At 43.4% G+C, this 17,072-nt stretch overlaps 2 protein-coding genes across 2 annotated transcripts in view; one reads left to right on the plus strand and one right to left on the minus strand.

Moving 5' to 3' along the window:
* Positions 1-5,737: 5,737 nt before the first annotated feature.
* CSUI_005637 (uncharacterized protein) lies at positions 5,738-10,475 on the minus strand. Its single transcript, XM_068065807.1, has 4 exons — positions 8,496-10,475; positions 7,758-7,811; positions 7,199-7,263; positions 5,738-6,779 (listed from the first exon to the last, which is right to left on the minus strand). The coding sequence occupies exons 1-4, from the start codon at positions 8,771-8,773 to the stop codon at positions 6,631-6,633; spliced, it is 546 nt and encodes a 181-aa protein (XP_067922213.1). The 5' UTR covers positions 8,774-10,475; the 3' UTR covers positions 5,738-6,630.
* Positions 10,476-10,632: 157 nt separating this feature from the next.
* Positions 10,633-17,072, plus strand: part of CSUI_005638 (uncharacterized protein) — a 14,642-nt gene continuing 8,202 nt past the window's right edge. The window contains exons 1-6 of the mRNA XM_068065808.1: positions 10,633-11,050; positions 11,338-13,967; positions 14,580-14,697; positions 14,987-15,066; positions 15,647-15,696; positions 16,500-16,636. Coding sequence (XP_067922214.1) covers positions 11,816-13,967; positions 14,580-14,697; positions 14,987-15,066; positions 15,647-15,696; positions 16,500-16,636 — 2,537 coding nt within the window. The 5' untranslated portion in view covers positions 10,633-11,050; positions 11,338-11,815. The remainder of the gene's footprint in view (positions 11,051-11,337; positions 13,968-14,579; positions 14,698-14,986; positions 15,067-15,646; positions 15,697-16,499; positions 16,637-17,072) is intronic.

Genomic DNA, 17,072 nt, shown 5'->3' on the forward strand with positions numbered 1-17,072 from the left:
CGTGGCAGTGGATACACATCTTTCTCTGTCACTTTATTAAGTTTTGTATAATCCACACAAAATCTCCAAGACCCATCCTTCTTCGGGGCCAGCACCACACCGCTGGCCCAGGGTTACGTACTCGGACCTATTATCCCGAAGTCCAGCATCTTCGCAACCTCGCGCTCAACTATCCGCTTTTCCGGCGGTGACTTCCTATACAGAGCCGTAGAACAAGCCTTCGCCTTCCCGGTGAAAATAGTGGCTTTCGCACCCCGGCAACTCGTCGGGGGATCATTTGAAAAACGGAAGACATCTCTATATTCCTGGAGAAGCGCCTGCAACCGTTGAAATTCCTGAGGCGTTCGGCAAGACTGTGTGACTCCCAGGGATGGCATCTCAGCTTCCCAGTCATCCTTTGCCGGTGCGACTACGTTGACATGCAGCTGGTTTTGCAGATGGAAGTCGCTGGTCTCAGTCTCACTTTCGCACTCCACAGCCCGCGCAATTATGGCCCCCTCTGCAAGACGGCATGGCCTTGTCGACAGGTTAAGCACCAAGATTCGTGATATGTCACTCCCAGCATAACCATGTGCAGCAACAATTCTTCTTGCATAGGCTCCTGGTCCATAGTAGGGTACAACACACAACGCTTTGGAAAGCTTACTCGTAGGCCGGATGTCGACAAACGTTTCACAGCGAGCGGGAATAGTCACTGTCACCTCTGTCCCCAAGAGATTAGGGTCTTCTTTCCTGTTCAGCAGAGGTATGGTTATCTCCGGGAAGTCCGCGAATCGAATGCATCTCGCGACAACATCAACTGTTAGCCTCGCGAGATACTGAAATCCGAAACGTACGATAACATCCCCAGCCAACTCCTCCACTACTAACACCCTGTCCCTAACGCCTGACGGACCCACACGGATCAGGACGACAGCTGAGGCGAGTATCGGCAGCTCCCCGAGCTTGCTGCTGAATCCTCGCATTTTCCGTTTTCCGGTCCGCTCGAAGGAAACACCCACCAGCTCCAGACGTTGAGTTAGCCCTGTTCCGATAAGGCCTTCTTCCGCACCCGAATCCTTTAGCATTCTGACTCGTATGTCCTCAAGGGTGCCCCAAACTCTGGCGGTAAACCGATACGAGTCCTGTCTAACTGAGCTCTGCTGACTATCCACCTCCCGCGTTTCCACGCTTTCCTTGCATACTGTCATGCAGGAGAACGACACTTTCTTAGGTGGGCTACTTCTCCGCCGAGAACGCGCCGGGGAAGCTGGGCTACATCGCGAGCGGGACCGGCTCCTTGAGGGTGTGCAGCTGGGGCTCCCGGGTTTGTGGTATCTATCACCTCGTCCCCGGTTTGCGCTCCTGCTGTTTTCCTTGGTCGTACTAACACCTCCGCACGTTCCCCTCTTCGACAACTGACACACTGACTCCGACTGGCCGAACCCTTGACAGTTCTGGCGACGCGACATGCCTTCGAACCAACACACCTGTGCATCCTGTCCACGCTTTCTGCAAATCCTGCACTCTGCTCTCTGGTCCCCGACACGTCGTGGCTTCACCCGTACTGCGCGATGCGGGCAATCTTTCGCCCAGTGGTCGCCTGCACCGCACTCGAAACATTGGTTCCCACCGTCGTGCACGGCATCCCTGACAGCGAGGATGCTTGCTGGAGGGGTCGCCGTAGCTTGGTTGCTCTTCCGCTCCTGCAGGTGTTCACCTAGTGCAAACGCTTCAGCGCGAGCCTGCAGTTGTTCGAGACTCAGTCGCGTAAATTCTTCACATGCTACCACTAAATGGGTCAGTCTGGCCGGCAGGGCGTCCAGGTATGCACTACGCAATGTCTCTTCGTCCCATATAGCACTGGGAACGTTCAGCTTCTCACACAATTTCCTTTGTAAGTTTCGTAGTTTGAGCAGATATCGTCCCATCTGCGCCAGGTTGACCCACATGGTCTTCAGGTCGTCTAGTTTGCGTTTGTAGTATTCAAGTGGGTAGCCTTCGTATGCTGGATGCTACACTATTAGGTGGTCATGCATCTTCTCGTACCGCGGACCGGGTTCCGACAAAAGGGGTAAAAGCTCTGCGTGGTACTGATCCGGAAGGTAGTTTCAAAAGGGCCTTCACCTTCCACGCATCATCGCGACTTAGAAAATCCCCCTTTGTCTCCAAGTGTATAAACCAGTCTTGGGGATCCGAGCTTGTGTCTGTTGGGTATGCGGGTAAGGGGTCTAGCTGAATTTTCGTGCTTAGCGGAATTCTCCTACCCGCGACATCAGCCTGCTGGCCGCCCAACAGCTTTGATTCTAACTCCGCCACCTTCGCAGTTCGCCTATCTCCGCGATCCGCCGTTCCTCTTTATCTGTTAATTCGTGGATTCGTTCGTACAGGTGATCGCGCTCGCGCTGGCGGGCCTCCTCCGACATTCTGTGCATGGTGCGCATTTCGTCAAGTGCGTCCCGTAGGGTCTTTACCAGTTGGCCTTGCAGCTGAGCTGTGGCGTCGCTTGGCTGCTGTTCTACTGCCTCGAACTATCGACAACAGCGGCCCGACGCTCTTCCAACAACGGGGACGAACCCTCCCCCGTATTCTCGGAAAGGTCGGCGGCACGGGCCGGTGTGCCGCGTGGTCTGCCTCTGGACGAACGCGGCATGATCTTTGTTGTTGAAAGGAGTGGAAAGAAATGTGGTAATGAAAACAAAGAGAACAAGAAAGTCGTCCGCTACTAGAAACTCACACAGCACAGATCCCACTTCTGACAGCAAAACTGGTAGCCTACACGAGAACGTTCCGTGGCTCACGCGTGTCAGCGGGTTCGTACTGTGTCGCCTCGTGGGGGCAATAAGATTTAACAGTTTCGGTTCAGTCCGAAATCCCGATTCACTCGGAGGGAAAACATGTCCCCTCTTATCCACCTGTCACCAAAAAAAAACAGTCCCCCCCCCTTGCTAGCGATGATCCGTACACCCCCAAAAACCGTTCCTCCTCTTCAGGGCCAACCATCCGCTCCCCGGGCGGCACTACTCTGCAAGTGCGCCTGTCCCTCGCCACATGATACCGCTAACGATACGGGGTCTATAGCTATATGGGCTTCCTATGAGCTTCCAGTCACAATGGCTAGAGGTCCCTTCTTCCGTGGTTAACAAACCCCGCTAGGTGGTGGGGAGGATGGTTAGGGTGGAGTCTCGAACTACCTATCTATCCAGGTATCTATCTATCTATCTTTGATATATCTATCTAACTGTCTATCGATCTCTAACATATCTATCTTTGTACCCATCTATCTAGACATCATAAATCGATGTCTAGATAGACACTGTAGGCAGCAGTCATGTCGATGTGGGGGTTCAATCCAAGTAGGAGATGATGATCACGCCATCATCTACAAGACCAGACATCCCGGGCACTTTCTTCTCACCTTCTTCGTCTCTTTTTCATCCTCGTTATTTTTCTTCTTTTTCCGTGTCTAGAGGAAACTTCCTTTTCTTGCGATTTCGAAACACCTTTCGTCACGACGAAAACTACATGGGTCGACAAAGGTCTTAACACCCCCCGAGAGAGAGAAGCCGGCGGAACATCCGTCACTCTCTCTCTCTATGTATTTAGCCCTACGGATGCATATTTCTAGGGACGAAAGATATTCCCCATGCTCGCTAGAAAAGTCCACCTCACTTGGATATGAGGGAATTCTTCATGTGGCTCCCTTATGAGTTTTTTCAAGATGGTATCTACGCTCCGAAAGAAAAGAAAGATTCTCTTCTTATTAGAATGAAAAACAAAAGAGGAGACATAAGTCCTGCCTTCCTTATTCATCACCCCGCCCCCCCCCTTCCCGGCCAACGAAGACAGGAAGGAGTTGCGTAGTAACCCTGAGGTGTATATACACCCGAAGATAGGAGACCATCATTCATTACATGGTAGGGATCACTGAGGAGACAAAGGCTGTCGACTTTGAAATGCCCGCAATAGCTAGATCGCCGCTCGCTCGGCTAATAGTCAGCCAGTCAGCTTTGCTGCCCTAACGGCCCTGCTCTAGACATTTAAGCGTACTGCTTACCCTTGTCTAGTTTTCGCATCTGATAGACGAGGAATTTTTTCAGTTCTCTTCACTCCTTTATCCTCCTCATTCTTTCCTTTCTCTAGATATCTATATAACTTCTACTCCCTTCATCTCTCTCTAAGGTATTTCTATGACTTACGCCGCATCTACGAGGACTGCTCCTACTATGCCTAGTCACACGGATATCCTTAGTTTAAACAAGACACAGTAGACGTAAGATTCTTCGTGAGATAGATCATCACCTTCCATTTTATCGTCTTGTTGCTGTTTACGAAAGAGAAAGAAAGAAAGGAGGCCTGACGGTTGCAGTGCCTTTGCCCCTTCTCGTCTTTCTCTTCGGTTCTTTCCTATCATCTCGAGACTTCTCGTTTCTCCTGAGACTCTCACTGTGTTCGCTGTCCCAAGTGTACCTTCGTCTCGAGTTATGGTGTACAGACACCGAAGATAGGAGAAGAGAAAAGAGAGAGAGAAGAGAAGAGAGAGAGCATCTTTTCTTCTTCACACTCACATCTGCTTTTGTCTTCTTAGAACGCAAGCCCTTCTTCTAATCAGTGCTCCATACTACCTCAGCCATCTTTCTATCTATACATACATACCTAGATTTATCTATCTATATATGTATCTAACACAAGCTATATATGTATATACACACACAGAACAGATATACTCAGTCAACCATACATACATATCTCAATCTATCTCCCTATACAGATTTCTATGTCGAAAAGAAAGCACAAGCTATATATACATATACTGAGAAATATATACGTATGTGTATGTGTATACATAGATAGAGCCACTCAATCGTAAATACTTCGTGATGTTTCCTTGCCATGGATGGAAAGCTTTTCATAGGTAGGAGGTATCTTCTCTCTCTTACATCTCCTTGAGCTGTCGCAACGGCTGGTAAGAAGGAGGCAGAGCCTCTCTTCTTTCCCTTCTTTAGAAACAGCTCAAGACGAAGAAGAAGAAATGAAGAAGCCAGTCACTCCCTCATTCACAGAGAGACCTCCTCCTTCTCGATAGCATAGAGGATATGGAAGACCTGTCTATCTCTCTCCTGCTTGTTTTTTGCAGCAACAGAGACAAGAGAGAAGAAAAGAAAGAAAGAAAGGGAGAGATAAGAGAGAAACGAGGTCGATCTGTAGTGTGTATAGTTAGTGTGTGTGGGGAAGGCTCAATTCTCCAAAATTTTCTTCTTCAGTTCAACCGAAGTAAAAGAGATGATAAGAATTCTACGACTCTTCTCTCTCCCTATCCGTCAGCCCCAACTTAGACTTTCTTTCTTTCCTCTCTTTCTTTCTTTCTTTCTTGTGAAAGAAGGAAGATTTTGCTTTTTTGCTTCTTCTTCTCCTCTTCCTGGTGATCCTTCATTCCTTCTTTCGACTGCTTTCCTTCTTTTCTCTCCCTATGAGAAAGAAAAGAGAATTTCTACGAAAGACAAAAAGAGACTTTGAAGAGACGCTCTTCTCTTCTTTCTCATCTGGTCTCCCCTCAATGTGTATGGGGGTTTCTCTTTCTTCGTCTTTTTCTTCACTATGATCTAGAGAGTGAATCTAACCAATCTGAAATTTCTTTCTTTCTTCGTGTATAGATAGACAGATGGATTAGAGATAGATAGATTGATAGATGGATAATAGAGAGACAGACAGATAGATCGGTAGGTATATCTAGATAAAAAGATACACGTCAACTTCAGTTCGAGATAGGTTGCTTCTTCTTTGAGAGTGAAAGAAGAATGTGAAAGAGGAGAAAAAAAGCTTCTCTTTTATCATCGTGTACATCACAACTCAATTCTTTTTTCCAGTGTACATACACCTACCGCATATCGACGACGCAGCATCATACGCTCCTCATTTCATTCTTTCTCTCTGCTTTTTGTGTGCTTATCTTTCCTCCTAGCTTTCTTCAAACAAGGTCCCTGAAACTCCATTGACCTATCTTCTTCTTCTCCATTCATAAGCCTCAGAGGTGTACGTACACTGTCTGTATCACTGTAGTGTATATCTACACACAGACAAAGAGACGATAAGAAAAAATAAATCCCCTCCCTGATATAGTTGAGTATTGCTTCATTCTCTCTCTTTTCTATCTCTCAGTTTTCCAAGAGACTCAAGAGTCAAGAAATTCTTCGCTCTCCTTCCCCTCTTTCTTTCTTTCTTTCTTTTCAGGGAACCTCCTGGGTTCGCAGCCGATACACCGCGTAATGTCCCTTATAGATATAAAAGGTTGAAGAGGAGAAAGACTCTTCTCGCAAGAGGAAAGACGAAGACGACGAGGAAGAAGAAGAAGAAGCCTCCCAGTCATTCAAGCAATCTCTCTTCTTCTTCTTGTCATTCACCCGGAGAGATGGATCTGCCCTGTCTCCCTGCCTTTGCTTTTCTTCGTCTTCTTTCTCCTTCGCCGCTTTTTCTTTTCTCTTGTCTTTCAGGGTTGCTTTCTTTCTTGTATGCTAAGAAAAGCACAAGCTTCTCTGCGAGTAGGATTCGAACAGCTGAAGAGAGACGGCGACGAAGAAAGGAAAGAAGAAAATAGCAGAAAAGACGAAGAAAGAAAGAAAGAGATCCTCCTATTTCTTTCTTTCACGTGATTTATCTCTTTCCCTCTTCCACTTTGCTTTTCTTCTCTTTCTCTTCACTTTGACCTTCACTAGGGGAAGAAGAGGAAGAAGACGACGTGGATTGTCGAGAGGATTGAAGAGGCTCAGGCGCAAGCACCTCAGGCCAAGGCTCCATCGATGCTAGAGACAGAAAGAGAAAGAACGAAAGAAAGGAAAAAGAAGAAGGGAAAAAAGAAAGAGAAGAGTGAAAGACTTTACTGGAGAGAGAGCAAAAAGATGAAGAGGGAAGACGGCAAAGAAAAGCGGGAAAGTTTGAAAAGAAAAGAAAGCCAGATGAAAGAAAACCTCCAAGAAGAGAAAAGGCAGGATGGAGAAGAAAACGAAAAAGAAGAAAAGAAAAGAACAGATAGCTCACCCCCCTGAGGAATAGACAGGAGACAGTCTCCACGAAATGAACGAAAGTAAGAAAGAAAGTTCAAGAAACAAGGAAAGTTAGAGAAAGAAAGATACAGAAAGGAATAACGTTAAGAGAAGAAAGTAAAGAGAAAAAAGAAAGGAATGCAGCAAGTTAACGAGAGAGAGAGAAAGGGTCTGTTTACCTGTGAATCTCCATTTATCAATTATTTCCTTTCTTTCTGCCTTTGTGTATCCATCGATAATTCTCCTAGTGGAGAAAGACAAAAAGAACAAGAAGAATACACCCCCTCTCATTCACCAACACAACCTAACTATCACACACATCTATAAACATATATATATATATACATACTTATAAGTATATATATATATATTCTTAAAGTATATATATATATATATTCTTATATGTATGTATACATAGCTATATGGGTGCCCCCCCCTCGGCTGATCACGTATGTATCAAAAGATATAGAGAATTGTTCCTGAGAGAAGATTCTACGACTGTCTCTATACCCCAGCGTATACTGGTGGAGAGAAGCATAGAGGAATGTAGACATCTTGCTAGCTACTCGTGAGATGTCTACAAGACACGCACATAGACATCTCTACTTTCCAACATGATTCCTTTCTTTCTCCCTCTTTCTATTTATGATCGACGAAACTATATCGAGACAAAGAATGACTGACGGCTGGCAATAGAGGAAGAAGAAATTCCATCTTGTGTTCTTTCTTTGGTCTTACCTCAATCGACGTCCATCCATAAACTCAACTTCGATGGTGGCTGGGGCGTCGTACCTTAAAAGAGAGAAACAAAGAAAAAGAAAAAAACAAAACTTCTTTCTTCTTTTGAGAAGGAAGGAAAGAAAGAAACGGAGTCAGAAATATGAAGAGAAAGGAGAGGTGAGAGAGGAGAAGAAAGCCAACGTGCTCCAAAAGAAATGATACACACAACTCTACTTCTTTTCTTTTCTTCAAGGATTCGTGAAATGAGAGAGAAAGAAAAGGATAAAACGAAAAGAAACAAATACGGAGAAAAAAAAAGATTTCTTAGTTATTCTCACTTCTCGTTCGGTTTCAATCTCCCCACGGATTTCATTCCAGGTGTACATACACCCGGGGTGCACATACAGCTCAGGTGTATAGACACTTGACGACGAGTACACTTGGATTATTAACCTCTCTTAGTGATGAAATATGAAACAAAAGAAGGCAAGAAGCTTCTTCGTATTTGCAGAGGAAAACTCAGAGAGAAAGGATCGCTGGAAAAAGAGACACAGAACAAAGAAAGGAAGAAAGAAAGGAGTACAGTGAAGAAGAAGAAAAGACGAGAGAATCTCTTGATCTGTTGGAAAGAAGAGGAAGAAGAAAAGGATGGATCATCAGCATGCAGTGACTGAGTTGAATAGCCTAAGGTGTATTTCTATGTCTATACAGTGTAGGAGAGAGAGGGCTGCTCTTCAGGCTCTTAAGGAGACTTACGCAAGCATCTCCCAGGTGGCTCGAAGATGAGGAAACTTCTTTCTCGTTGACTCTGACGTGACTCGCATTATCAATTGTCTCCAGAAGAGAGAAACAAGAAAGAAAAGGCGAGAAAGTAGACGTGAGAATTCTCTCATAAAGGTACAAGGAAAGATCGAAATGACGATAAAAATGTACGCAAGGTGTGTATCCATACATAGACATACATATGCATACAGATTTCTATACACACATATATATGTACATATACATAGACATACATATAGATCTTTATACATCTACACACATACAGACATATACCCGCAGACGAGCATAGAGAATGAATGATACTGCTTCGTCTGAAGCGAAGGAGAGATGAAGACACAGAAGAAAAGAAAGAAGAGGAACTTCAAACATTCTCTCCTTCTCACCTAGGGATAAAGAGATCGACGATAGATAAACGAAGATGAAAGACAGACATACTAAAGATAGAGAGATTGAAGATGGAGAGACAGATGGATTAAAGATAGATCGAGTGAAGGTGGATGGATATGAGCGCGCGCATGTGATGTGTACAGCTAGCAGCGTGAAAAATAGAGAAGAACGAGAGAGAAGATGGCTCTTTTCTTGTCTTGTTTTCTTCCCTTTGCTTCTTTCTTTTCTTTTCTGTTTCGGTGTGTGATCTTCCCTACTTGGCGATTTCCGTGCGAGGCCTGCTAGGGTGATAGCTTATGTGGATCCTCCTCAAATACCGCAGGCAATCCACACGAGGAAAGATCGAATTCTTCATCTTTCTTTCTTCCTCTCTTTCTTCTTTTCTTTCTCTTTTCAACAAGCAAGAAGGTCTACGTCGAAGACAGAAGAAAAGAAGAATGAGAAGAAGAACAAGAAGAAAAAAAAAAGAAAGAAGAAGAGAAGAAGAAGAAAGAGAAAGAAGAAGAAGACGAGAAGGAGGGGATGACTTCTATGGACTTCCTTCCATCGAAGCGAGAATCTTAAAGGCTTTCTTTCTTTCTCTCTTTCTTAAGTCGCATCTCCATACATGAGGAGAAAGAAGATAGAGAGGAAGACGGAATAAATTACAGGAGAAGGGAAAGAGAAAGAAGGGTAGATAAAAGGACTTCGGACATTCTCGTTCATGATCTTCTTCTTTTCGTCGATAAACACCCTTTTCTTCTCTCTCTCTGTCTGTCTCTGTCTCTCTTTCTTTCGTAGACTTACTTTCTTCTTACGGGCTCGAAAGCACCAACTCCACATGCGAAACTATACGCTTCTTTCTTCTTCTTCTTTCTTTGTTCTCTTCTTCTTGTTCTTCTTGCATCTCTTCTCTTTTTTCTTTTTCTTTTCAAGGTGAAGCTTGATATACCTTGGGAGGGAGAAGATAAGAGAAAGAAGAAGAAGGACAAGAAGAGAACTTCTTCTTCTCCTTTATTTGCAGTCGACAATCTATCTTTCCCAGGAGATCTTGAGTGACAGCTAGATCGCTATCTCCAAAGAGAACAGAGAGAGAGAAGGGATGGTATAGGCTCCGACACTGGGAAAGGATTTAATCCAAAGAAAGACAGAAGAAAAGAAAGAATGAATGAAAACAAGAAGAGCCACGAGGTCTGGGAGGAAAAATGTCTACAAAGGAAGTGAAGAAGAGGAAGAGAAGAAAAAGAACGCGAAAGCCATGACAAGGAAGATAAGATGAAGATCATCTCTCTCTCATCCCTTTTCTTTCCTTCTCTCTCTCCTACAGATGGGTCCTTCTTTGGGGAGAGAAATGAAACAAGAAAAGGAGGAGGTCCGAGATGAAAGAAAGAAATAAAATTGAAGGGGATGGAAAAAAGAAGAAAGACTCATTACGATTGAGAAACAGAAGAAGAAGAAATCTTACATTGGAGGGAAAGAAGAGAGGAATCGAAGAGAAAGGAGGAAGAAAGCAGAGACAACGAAAGAGGAGAGAGAGAGATGAGAGGTGAAGAAGAAAGATAAAGAGAAAGAAAGAAAGAAAAGTAAAGAAATGTGTAGTTCTTTCTTTCTTTCTTTGCGTCGTTTTGATGAAAATGATTTTTGTGTGCGTGTGTGCATGCGCATGTATTGGTAAGAAAATGTTTCTTTAAAGAAATCTCGTTGGCATTTTCTCCTCGTATCGAACACGTAGAACTAACTGTATCGCTTTTTCTCTCTCTCTCTTTCTATTCCTTCTTTCTCTTTTTTTTCTTCCCTATCTTCTTTCTTTCTCCATCTTCCTCTAGGGGCTCGAGAGCATCTCCTTCGCCCCCAGTGAGAGAAGAAGGACAAATCGACACAGAGACTCCTCCTACACTCCTAAACAAATCGACTTCTTTCATCTTTCTCATTTCTCCATTTCTTTCAGTTTCTCTCTTCTATCTCCATTCTCCTCTTTTTCTCCGTCATCTCCCCTTCTTTTCCATCCATCTAGATCGGCGTCTAGAACGTTCCCATTCTTCCTTCTCTCCTCCAAGCTCATGCAATAGTGTGATACAAGGACGTCTCTTCTTTCTCTCAAAACATATCTCACAGAGATGAGAGAAGAACCCGAAAGAGAAGTAAAGAAGGTCTCGATAGAGGTAAATCTCTCGATCCTGAAAGGTTCGCTTACACAAGTCAAGACCTGCCAAGAAAGAAAAACGTCTCTCTCTTCCTCTTCTTGAGAATCCTTATTTTATGTACCTCCCTATCTATCTATCTATCTTTACCCTACCTATCTATCGATGTAGCTCTCTTTCTCCTATCTATCTCTCTATCTATCTGAATCTATCTACCTATCTGTATGTAACTATCTCTCTCTCTTTCTCTTTAGTCTTCCTTTCTATCTGTCTTTGATATATCTATCTATTTGCTCTTGTGTCAACAGACATCTCTACGGCTATGCCTGACGGACTCAAGACTTCTCTCGAGTTTGGAGAAGAAGAAGAAAAGGAAGAAATGCAAAGAAAGAGATGAGAAAGAAAGAAAGAAAATCTCTCACCTCTCCGTCCCTTGTAATGATAAGAGAACTGAGCTACCAAAAAGATAGAGAAACCAGGGAGAAGGAGGAGAAAAAAGAGAGTAGGAGGAAGGAGAATGGAGTAAATGGAGCTCTTCTTGAAGGAGGAGAAGAAGAAGAAGGAAGAGGTAGTGAAGTGTGAGAGAGAGAAAGAAATCTCGAAGAGCAAAAAAGCAGAAGAGAGATGAAGAGAATGGCTGGATGTGTGAAAAGACCGCCTACAACTTGAACCGTCTTTTTATGTCCATTCGCATCTTCCTTTCTTTCTTCTCTTTCCTTTTTTTCTTTCTTTTCTTCTCTTTCTTCATCTTTCTCTTCTGTCTGTTCACCTTGGGGAGTAAGAAAGATGAACGCTAAGTCCTCCGTTCAGCGTCTTGCTGGGCCTCTTGCAAGCTCTTCATCCTCTTCTTCTTTCACGGCTCCGGTGTTCTCTAGGCAAGTGCGGCGAAGGGGAAGAAGAGAAAGAGAATGTAGACGAGATTCGGGTGTATGTACACCTCACCCATCCGATCGGCCTCCATCACGACCATTTTCTTCTTCTTTTGTCTCTCATCTAGGTGATGCGATATCTGTGGGAAACTTTGTCTGTCCTTCTTGTAGATTCTTTCATTCTCTTTCTCCTTCGATGTTTAGGAAAGCTCAGAGAAGAGCAGAAAGAAGAAAAAGAAAAGAAAAGGTTGTCTCATCTCTTTTCTCTTCCTCCTCTCTGTTCTTCTCTCTTCCATCTTCTCTCCCACCTTCTTCTTCTTCCTCTTCTTCTTCTTCCGTTTCTTTGAGATCACCTCCCTCTCCTCTGCAGTTCACATCAAAAGATGAAGAAAGGAGAGAAAGACAACGAGAGAAAGAAGACCAGCCAAGTCTGCCTCCATCTTCTTCTTCTTTTTCTTCTTCTTCCTCCTTTTCTTCTTCGTCCCCACTTTTCACGTATCAAGGTTCCTTCCCTGTCTTCCGTCCTACCTTCATGTCCAATCTTTCTTCTTCTTCTTCCTGTCTCGTCTCCCCCTCTTCTTCTTTTTCTTTGAGAAGCAATTGTCGGAGAATGCTCTTTTCATTTGGTAGAAAACCGCCTGTAGATAAGAAAGAAGAACAGAGAGAAGGAAGTGAAGCTTCTCTAGACGACACACAACGAGGAGAAGAAGAAGAAGAAAAGAAGAGAAGGAGAGACCATACCAGGGGCGTGTGTAGAAATGAGAAGGCTACAGAAAAGAAAGAAAGACAAAGAGAGGAGAGGTCTTCTCCGGTTTTAAAGGAGAGAGAAGAAAAGGACCATAAAAAAGACGAAGAAGATGGAGGTGGACAAGACATGAGAGATAAAGAAAGAAGGGGAGAAAAAGAGAAGAAGAGAAGAGAACGGATCATGAAGGTAGATGAGAAGACTCATTTCGTAGAGTCAAGCAGTCTCGCTCCCCCCATGACCAAAGTTGTCTCTCCTTCTTCTTCTTCCTCTTCTTTTCTGGAGAGAATGAGAAGACTTTTAAACCTCTTCTCTTCTTCTTCTTCTTCACTAGTCTCTGCTGTAGGACAAGGAAAAGAAGAAAAGGAGAAAGAAGAAAAGGATGAGGAGGAGGAGAACATGAAGAAGAAAGAAGATAAAGAACCCAAAGAAGAGAAAGAAGACCTGAGCTCTTCGCCGGCGTCGTCTTCTTCTTCTTCGTCTTTCTCATTGCATAGACAGGCAGATTCTCTTTCTCCTCCTCCCGAAGAAATTCGTGAAGAGAAGAATCGTCTCCTCTCGCCTTCCCCTCGGCCATTCTTCTTCTTCCGCCGAGCTAAAAGAAAGGAAGAGAGACGAGAAGAAGAAGAAGATCGAGCTCCATCCACAAGAAAAGAGGAAGGAGAAAGAAGAGCAAGAAGAGAGGCCGTTGATCCTGTAGATCACAGGGGGTATATACATGCCTTTTGCTCCCATGACGACCAGCCTTCTTCACATCTTCCTCTCTCAAACGACAAGACTCCTCTTCAGTCTCTTTCTTCTTCTTCCTCACCGTCTAGTGTTTCTTGCTCTTCTTCTCCTTCATTCTTTCATTCGCTTTCTTCTTCTCTTTCCTTCTTGGACCAAGATGAGACCTCTCAGAGCGAGAAGGAGATAGACGAGAAAGAGGAGGAGAAGAAGACGAAGATCGAGAGTAAAGGAGAGAAGATGGGAGAGGTCAGCGACAGGAGCAGGAGGAGCCGTAGGCAGAGAAGAAAAGAAGGGAGAAGAAGAAAGCCTTTGCAAGAGATTACAGATACCCAGGCACTCATGAAGAAGAAAGCCAATTTTCTTCATTTCTTAAAAAGCCCTTCGTTGCCTCCTTCTTTTCGCAACTTCTCTTCGCCGAGTAGATCTCCTTCTTCTTCTTCAAAGCGGCTTTCTTCTTCTTCCTTTCCTCCCTATACACCTCAGAATGATCTTTTTCTTTCTTCTCTTTCAGCTGCTCTCTATGAAGACGTGCGAATTCTCCAGATGCATTTATCACGGCGGAATCGAAGGCGTTCTCTCCTTCTCGCTCTCACAGGTAAGAGAAAGAAAGCCTTTGCAGACAAGTAGATCAAGAAGAAGAAGAAGAACACGAGAAGAAAAGACAGATGGAGAAGAGAGGAGACAAGGGTCTGGGAAAGCTTTTTCTCCCCCTCTTTCTTCTTCGGTAGAGAATACGTGAAACGTTCATTCACTTACGTCCAATCCAGTCAATGGGCTCCTGAAAATGGAAAGAAAGAGATGAAAGAAATGAGAAAGGAAGAGATACGAAAGAGAAAGGCCAGTTTATGATCTAGATTTAAGGTAGACGAATGAGTGTATCATGTCTCTTCTACCTCTTCTCTATTCTCTCTCTTCTTCTTCTGGTGTGTCGTTTTCTTTCTTTCTTTCTTTTCTTCTTTCTCTGTCGTTCGTTCTTTCTCTTGTTCTCCTTAATCTCTTCTCTTCCTATCCTCTCTCGTGTACCTCTCTTTTTCTTCTTCTTCTCCTTGTTCATCTCCCTTGTCATCTTTTTCTTTCTTTCTTTTCTCTTTCTCTTCTCGTTGTTTCTTTTCTCTTCCTTTCTCTTAATCTTTCCATCTTTCCTGTTCCCTCTCTCTCTCTCTTTGCTGCGTGTGTTTTCTTTCTTTCTTCTTCTTTTTCTATTTAGGGGTGATCGGAGGAGGGTGTGTATGTGTGCTTGCCTACAAGTGGAAAGACGTGAGGCGACGCCTCGGCCTGGAAGGAGCGGCGGTCATTCACGAAGGCATGCGATCGCAAGAGCTACAGTTCACTGGTAGCTCCACACACACACAAAGAGACACGTAGAGAGACAGAGAGACACAGAGACATTGACGGAGACAGCGCATCGTTACTTCCCATCATGGTGGATACCTTACGAAGAGAGAAATGAATAGTCTTCCTTCCTTTCTCTCCGATCGATTTTTAATCTATCCATCCATGTATCTGTCTCTCTGTCTGTCTATTCCGTATCCATGTCTTCATCTTCATTTTCTTCTTCTTCTGCCGTGTTTTATATTTTCTATCTCTCCATCTCTCCTATCGTTCTTTCTCTAGATGCTCTCTCACACATTCTCCTTCTTCTTTCCCTTCTTCATCTTCTTCTTCCTCTTCTTCTTCTCCTCCTCTAGGCTTTGGTGTGCCAGCAGAGATGGATGAATCTTCTTCTCTGCTTCTTCCTCTTGTCTTCTTTCTTTTCTCAGCATGAACTTCTTCTTCTTCCTCTCTTCGTTCTTTCTTTCTTTCTCACTCTTTCTTTCCTTCTTTCTCTTTCTTTTCTTTTCATGCGTGCCTATCTATCTATCTGTCTATCTATCTTTCTATTTGTCTCTTTCTCTTTTCTGTGTAATTTCGTTCGCCAAGTCTGACGTTTGATCTCCCGGAATGAATAGTCACAATAGTAAGCATAAGAGTAAGAGTAACTACTACTACTACCACCCCTCATACAGACGTTCTTTCTTCATTTCTTTCTCACTCTTTCTTTCTTTTTCTTCTTCTTCTCCCCTTTTTCTCTTACAGTTGTTTCCTCTTGCTCAATCTTGTTCTTTTTGAAAAGATTTCTTTCATTCTTTGCTTCATTTATCGGTCATTCATTCTTTCTTTCTTCTTCTCCTGTTGAGAAAAGGAGTCTCTCTCTTCTCTTCACTTGGCTTTTTTTTCTTTCTCTTGTTCTTCTTCTTCGTCATTTCTTTCTTTCTTTCTTTGCGTTTTCTTTAGCTCGAGAATTTTCAAAGGAGTTAGCGGATGACCTTCTTCAGGATACAAGGGTAATGGTCCATCCATGCATTTAGTCATTCATCCTCTCTTTTCTTCTTCTTTTCTTTTCATCTCTCCTTTGCCATCTCTCTTCCACCCTCTTCTTCTCCTCCTCTTTCTCCTTCTTCTTCTTCTTCTCGTCTTTCTTCTTCTGCTTGTACTGTCTCTACATCTATCTAGGATTCATGTTCCCCTATACATACATGCACATACGTACCATATACACGTACATAGTGCTATATATGTATTGAGATATATTCAGAGAGAGAGAGATGTATATGTGTGTATGGATTCATATACATCATGCGGAAAGAGAGAGAGACGTGCTTGTAGTTGCACCTACATAGATATAGATAGATCGATTAAAGATAGATAGGTAGCTGAATAGATATAAAAATCTGTATATGTAGGGAGAGAGAGATGTACATGTATGAGCTTGTGGCGATAGTATTGTATCTAGTGGCATACAAATGAAGTGTGTATAGAAAGCTGCTAAAGAGATAGATCCCATTCCCGAAAGATATGTTTCTCAAGTACCTCTACAGGAGGAAGGTGTCTATACAGCCCGCCTACCCAGGAGAAAGAAAGAAAGAAAAGACATGTACATGAATATATATACATATATCTATATCTATATATATCTATCTATCTATATATATCTAGATATATGTGTCTGATTTCTCTCTTTCTCTTTTTCGCTCGATGCGTTCACCGCCTTCTTCCTTCTCCTCTCTCGAATCTACACCCTCCTCTTCTTTTTCTTTTTCTTCTTTTCTTCCTTTCGTATTTTCTTCTTTTATGTTTCTGTGTGTAGGTTCAGACTGGGGTGCAGCGTTGGGTTCAGGAGCTCCTAGCGGCGAGCGACGAGCAGTTGGCTGACCTCTTCAAGCGCATATCAGCCAACGAGCTATTTCAAACTTCTCTCCATCGTCTTCTCGATCGTCTTGTCACGTAAGAAACACACACCTCGAATGTATAGTCATCACAGACATGCGCGCCAACATAGATAGATAGATAGATTAAAGATAGAGAGTTAGATAGATTAAAGATAGATAGATAGATATAGACAAGTATGTGTATGTGTAAGATATATATGTGAATACGAATGTATAGGTGGTCTCAATGTGTATGGATCTCTCTGTATGTAGATGTGCGTCTAGGCATGCATAGATAGATAAATAGAGAAAGAGGTAGGCTAAGCATAGGTAGATTAGAGATAGATCAATGGAAGATAGATAGATCAATAGATTAAAGATAGATGCATTAGAGGTAGGTTCAAGATAGATCAAAGAGAAATTCTATTTCTCTACTAACGGTAAGCATGCAGAGATAGAACTTTTTTCGGCTTCTCAAACCACATATAAATATATATCTATGTATATATATA

Source organism: Cystoisospora suis, assembly GCF_002600585.1.
Source record: "Cystoisospora suis strain Wien I chromosome Unknown contig_2732, whole genome shotgun sequence".
NCBI lineage: Eukaryota > Apicomplexa > Conoidasida > Eucoccidiorida > Sarcocystidae > Cystoisospora > Cystoisospora suis.

Excerpts from the sequence above, each read along its gene's own strand:
- CSUI_005637 (XM_068065807.1), bottom strand. The coding sequence starts at position 8,773 with ATGTATAAAGATCTATATGTATGTCTATGTATATGTACATATATATGT. Across the intron at positions 7,812-8,495 it reads GCCACCTGGGAGATGCTTGC|GTACGACGCCCCAGCCACCA; the intron begins GTAAGTCTCCTT and ends CTCTCTTTTAAG. Across the intron at positions 7,264-7,757 it reads ATGGATGGACGTCGATTGAG|GAGAATTATCGATGGATACA; the intron begins GTAAGACCAAAG and ends TTTCTCCACTAG.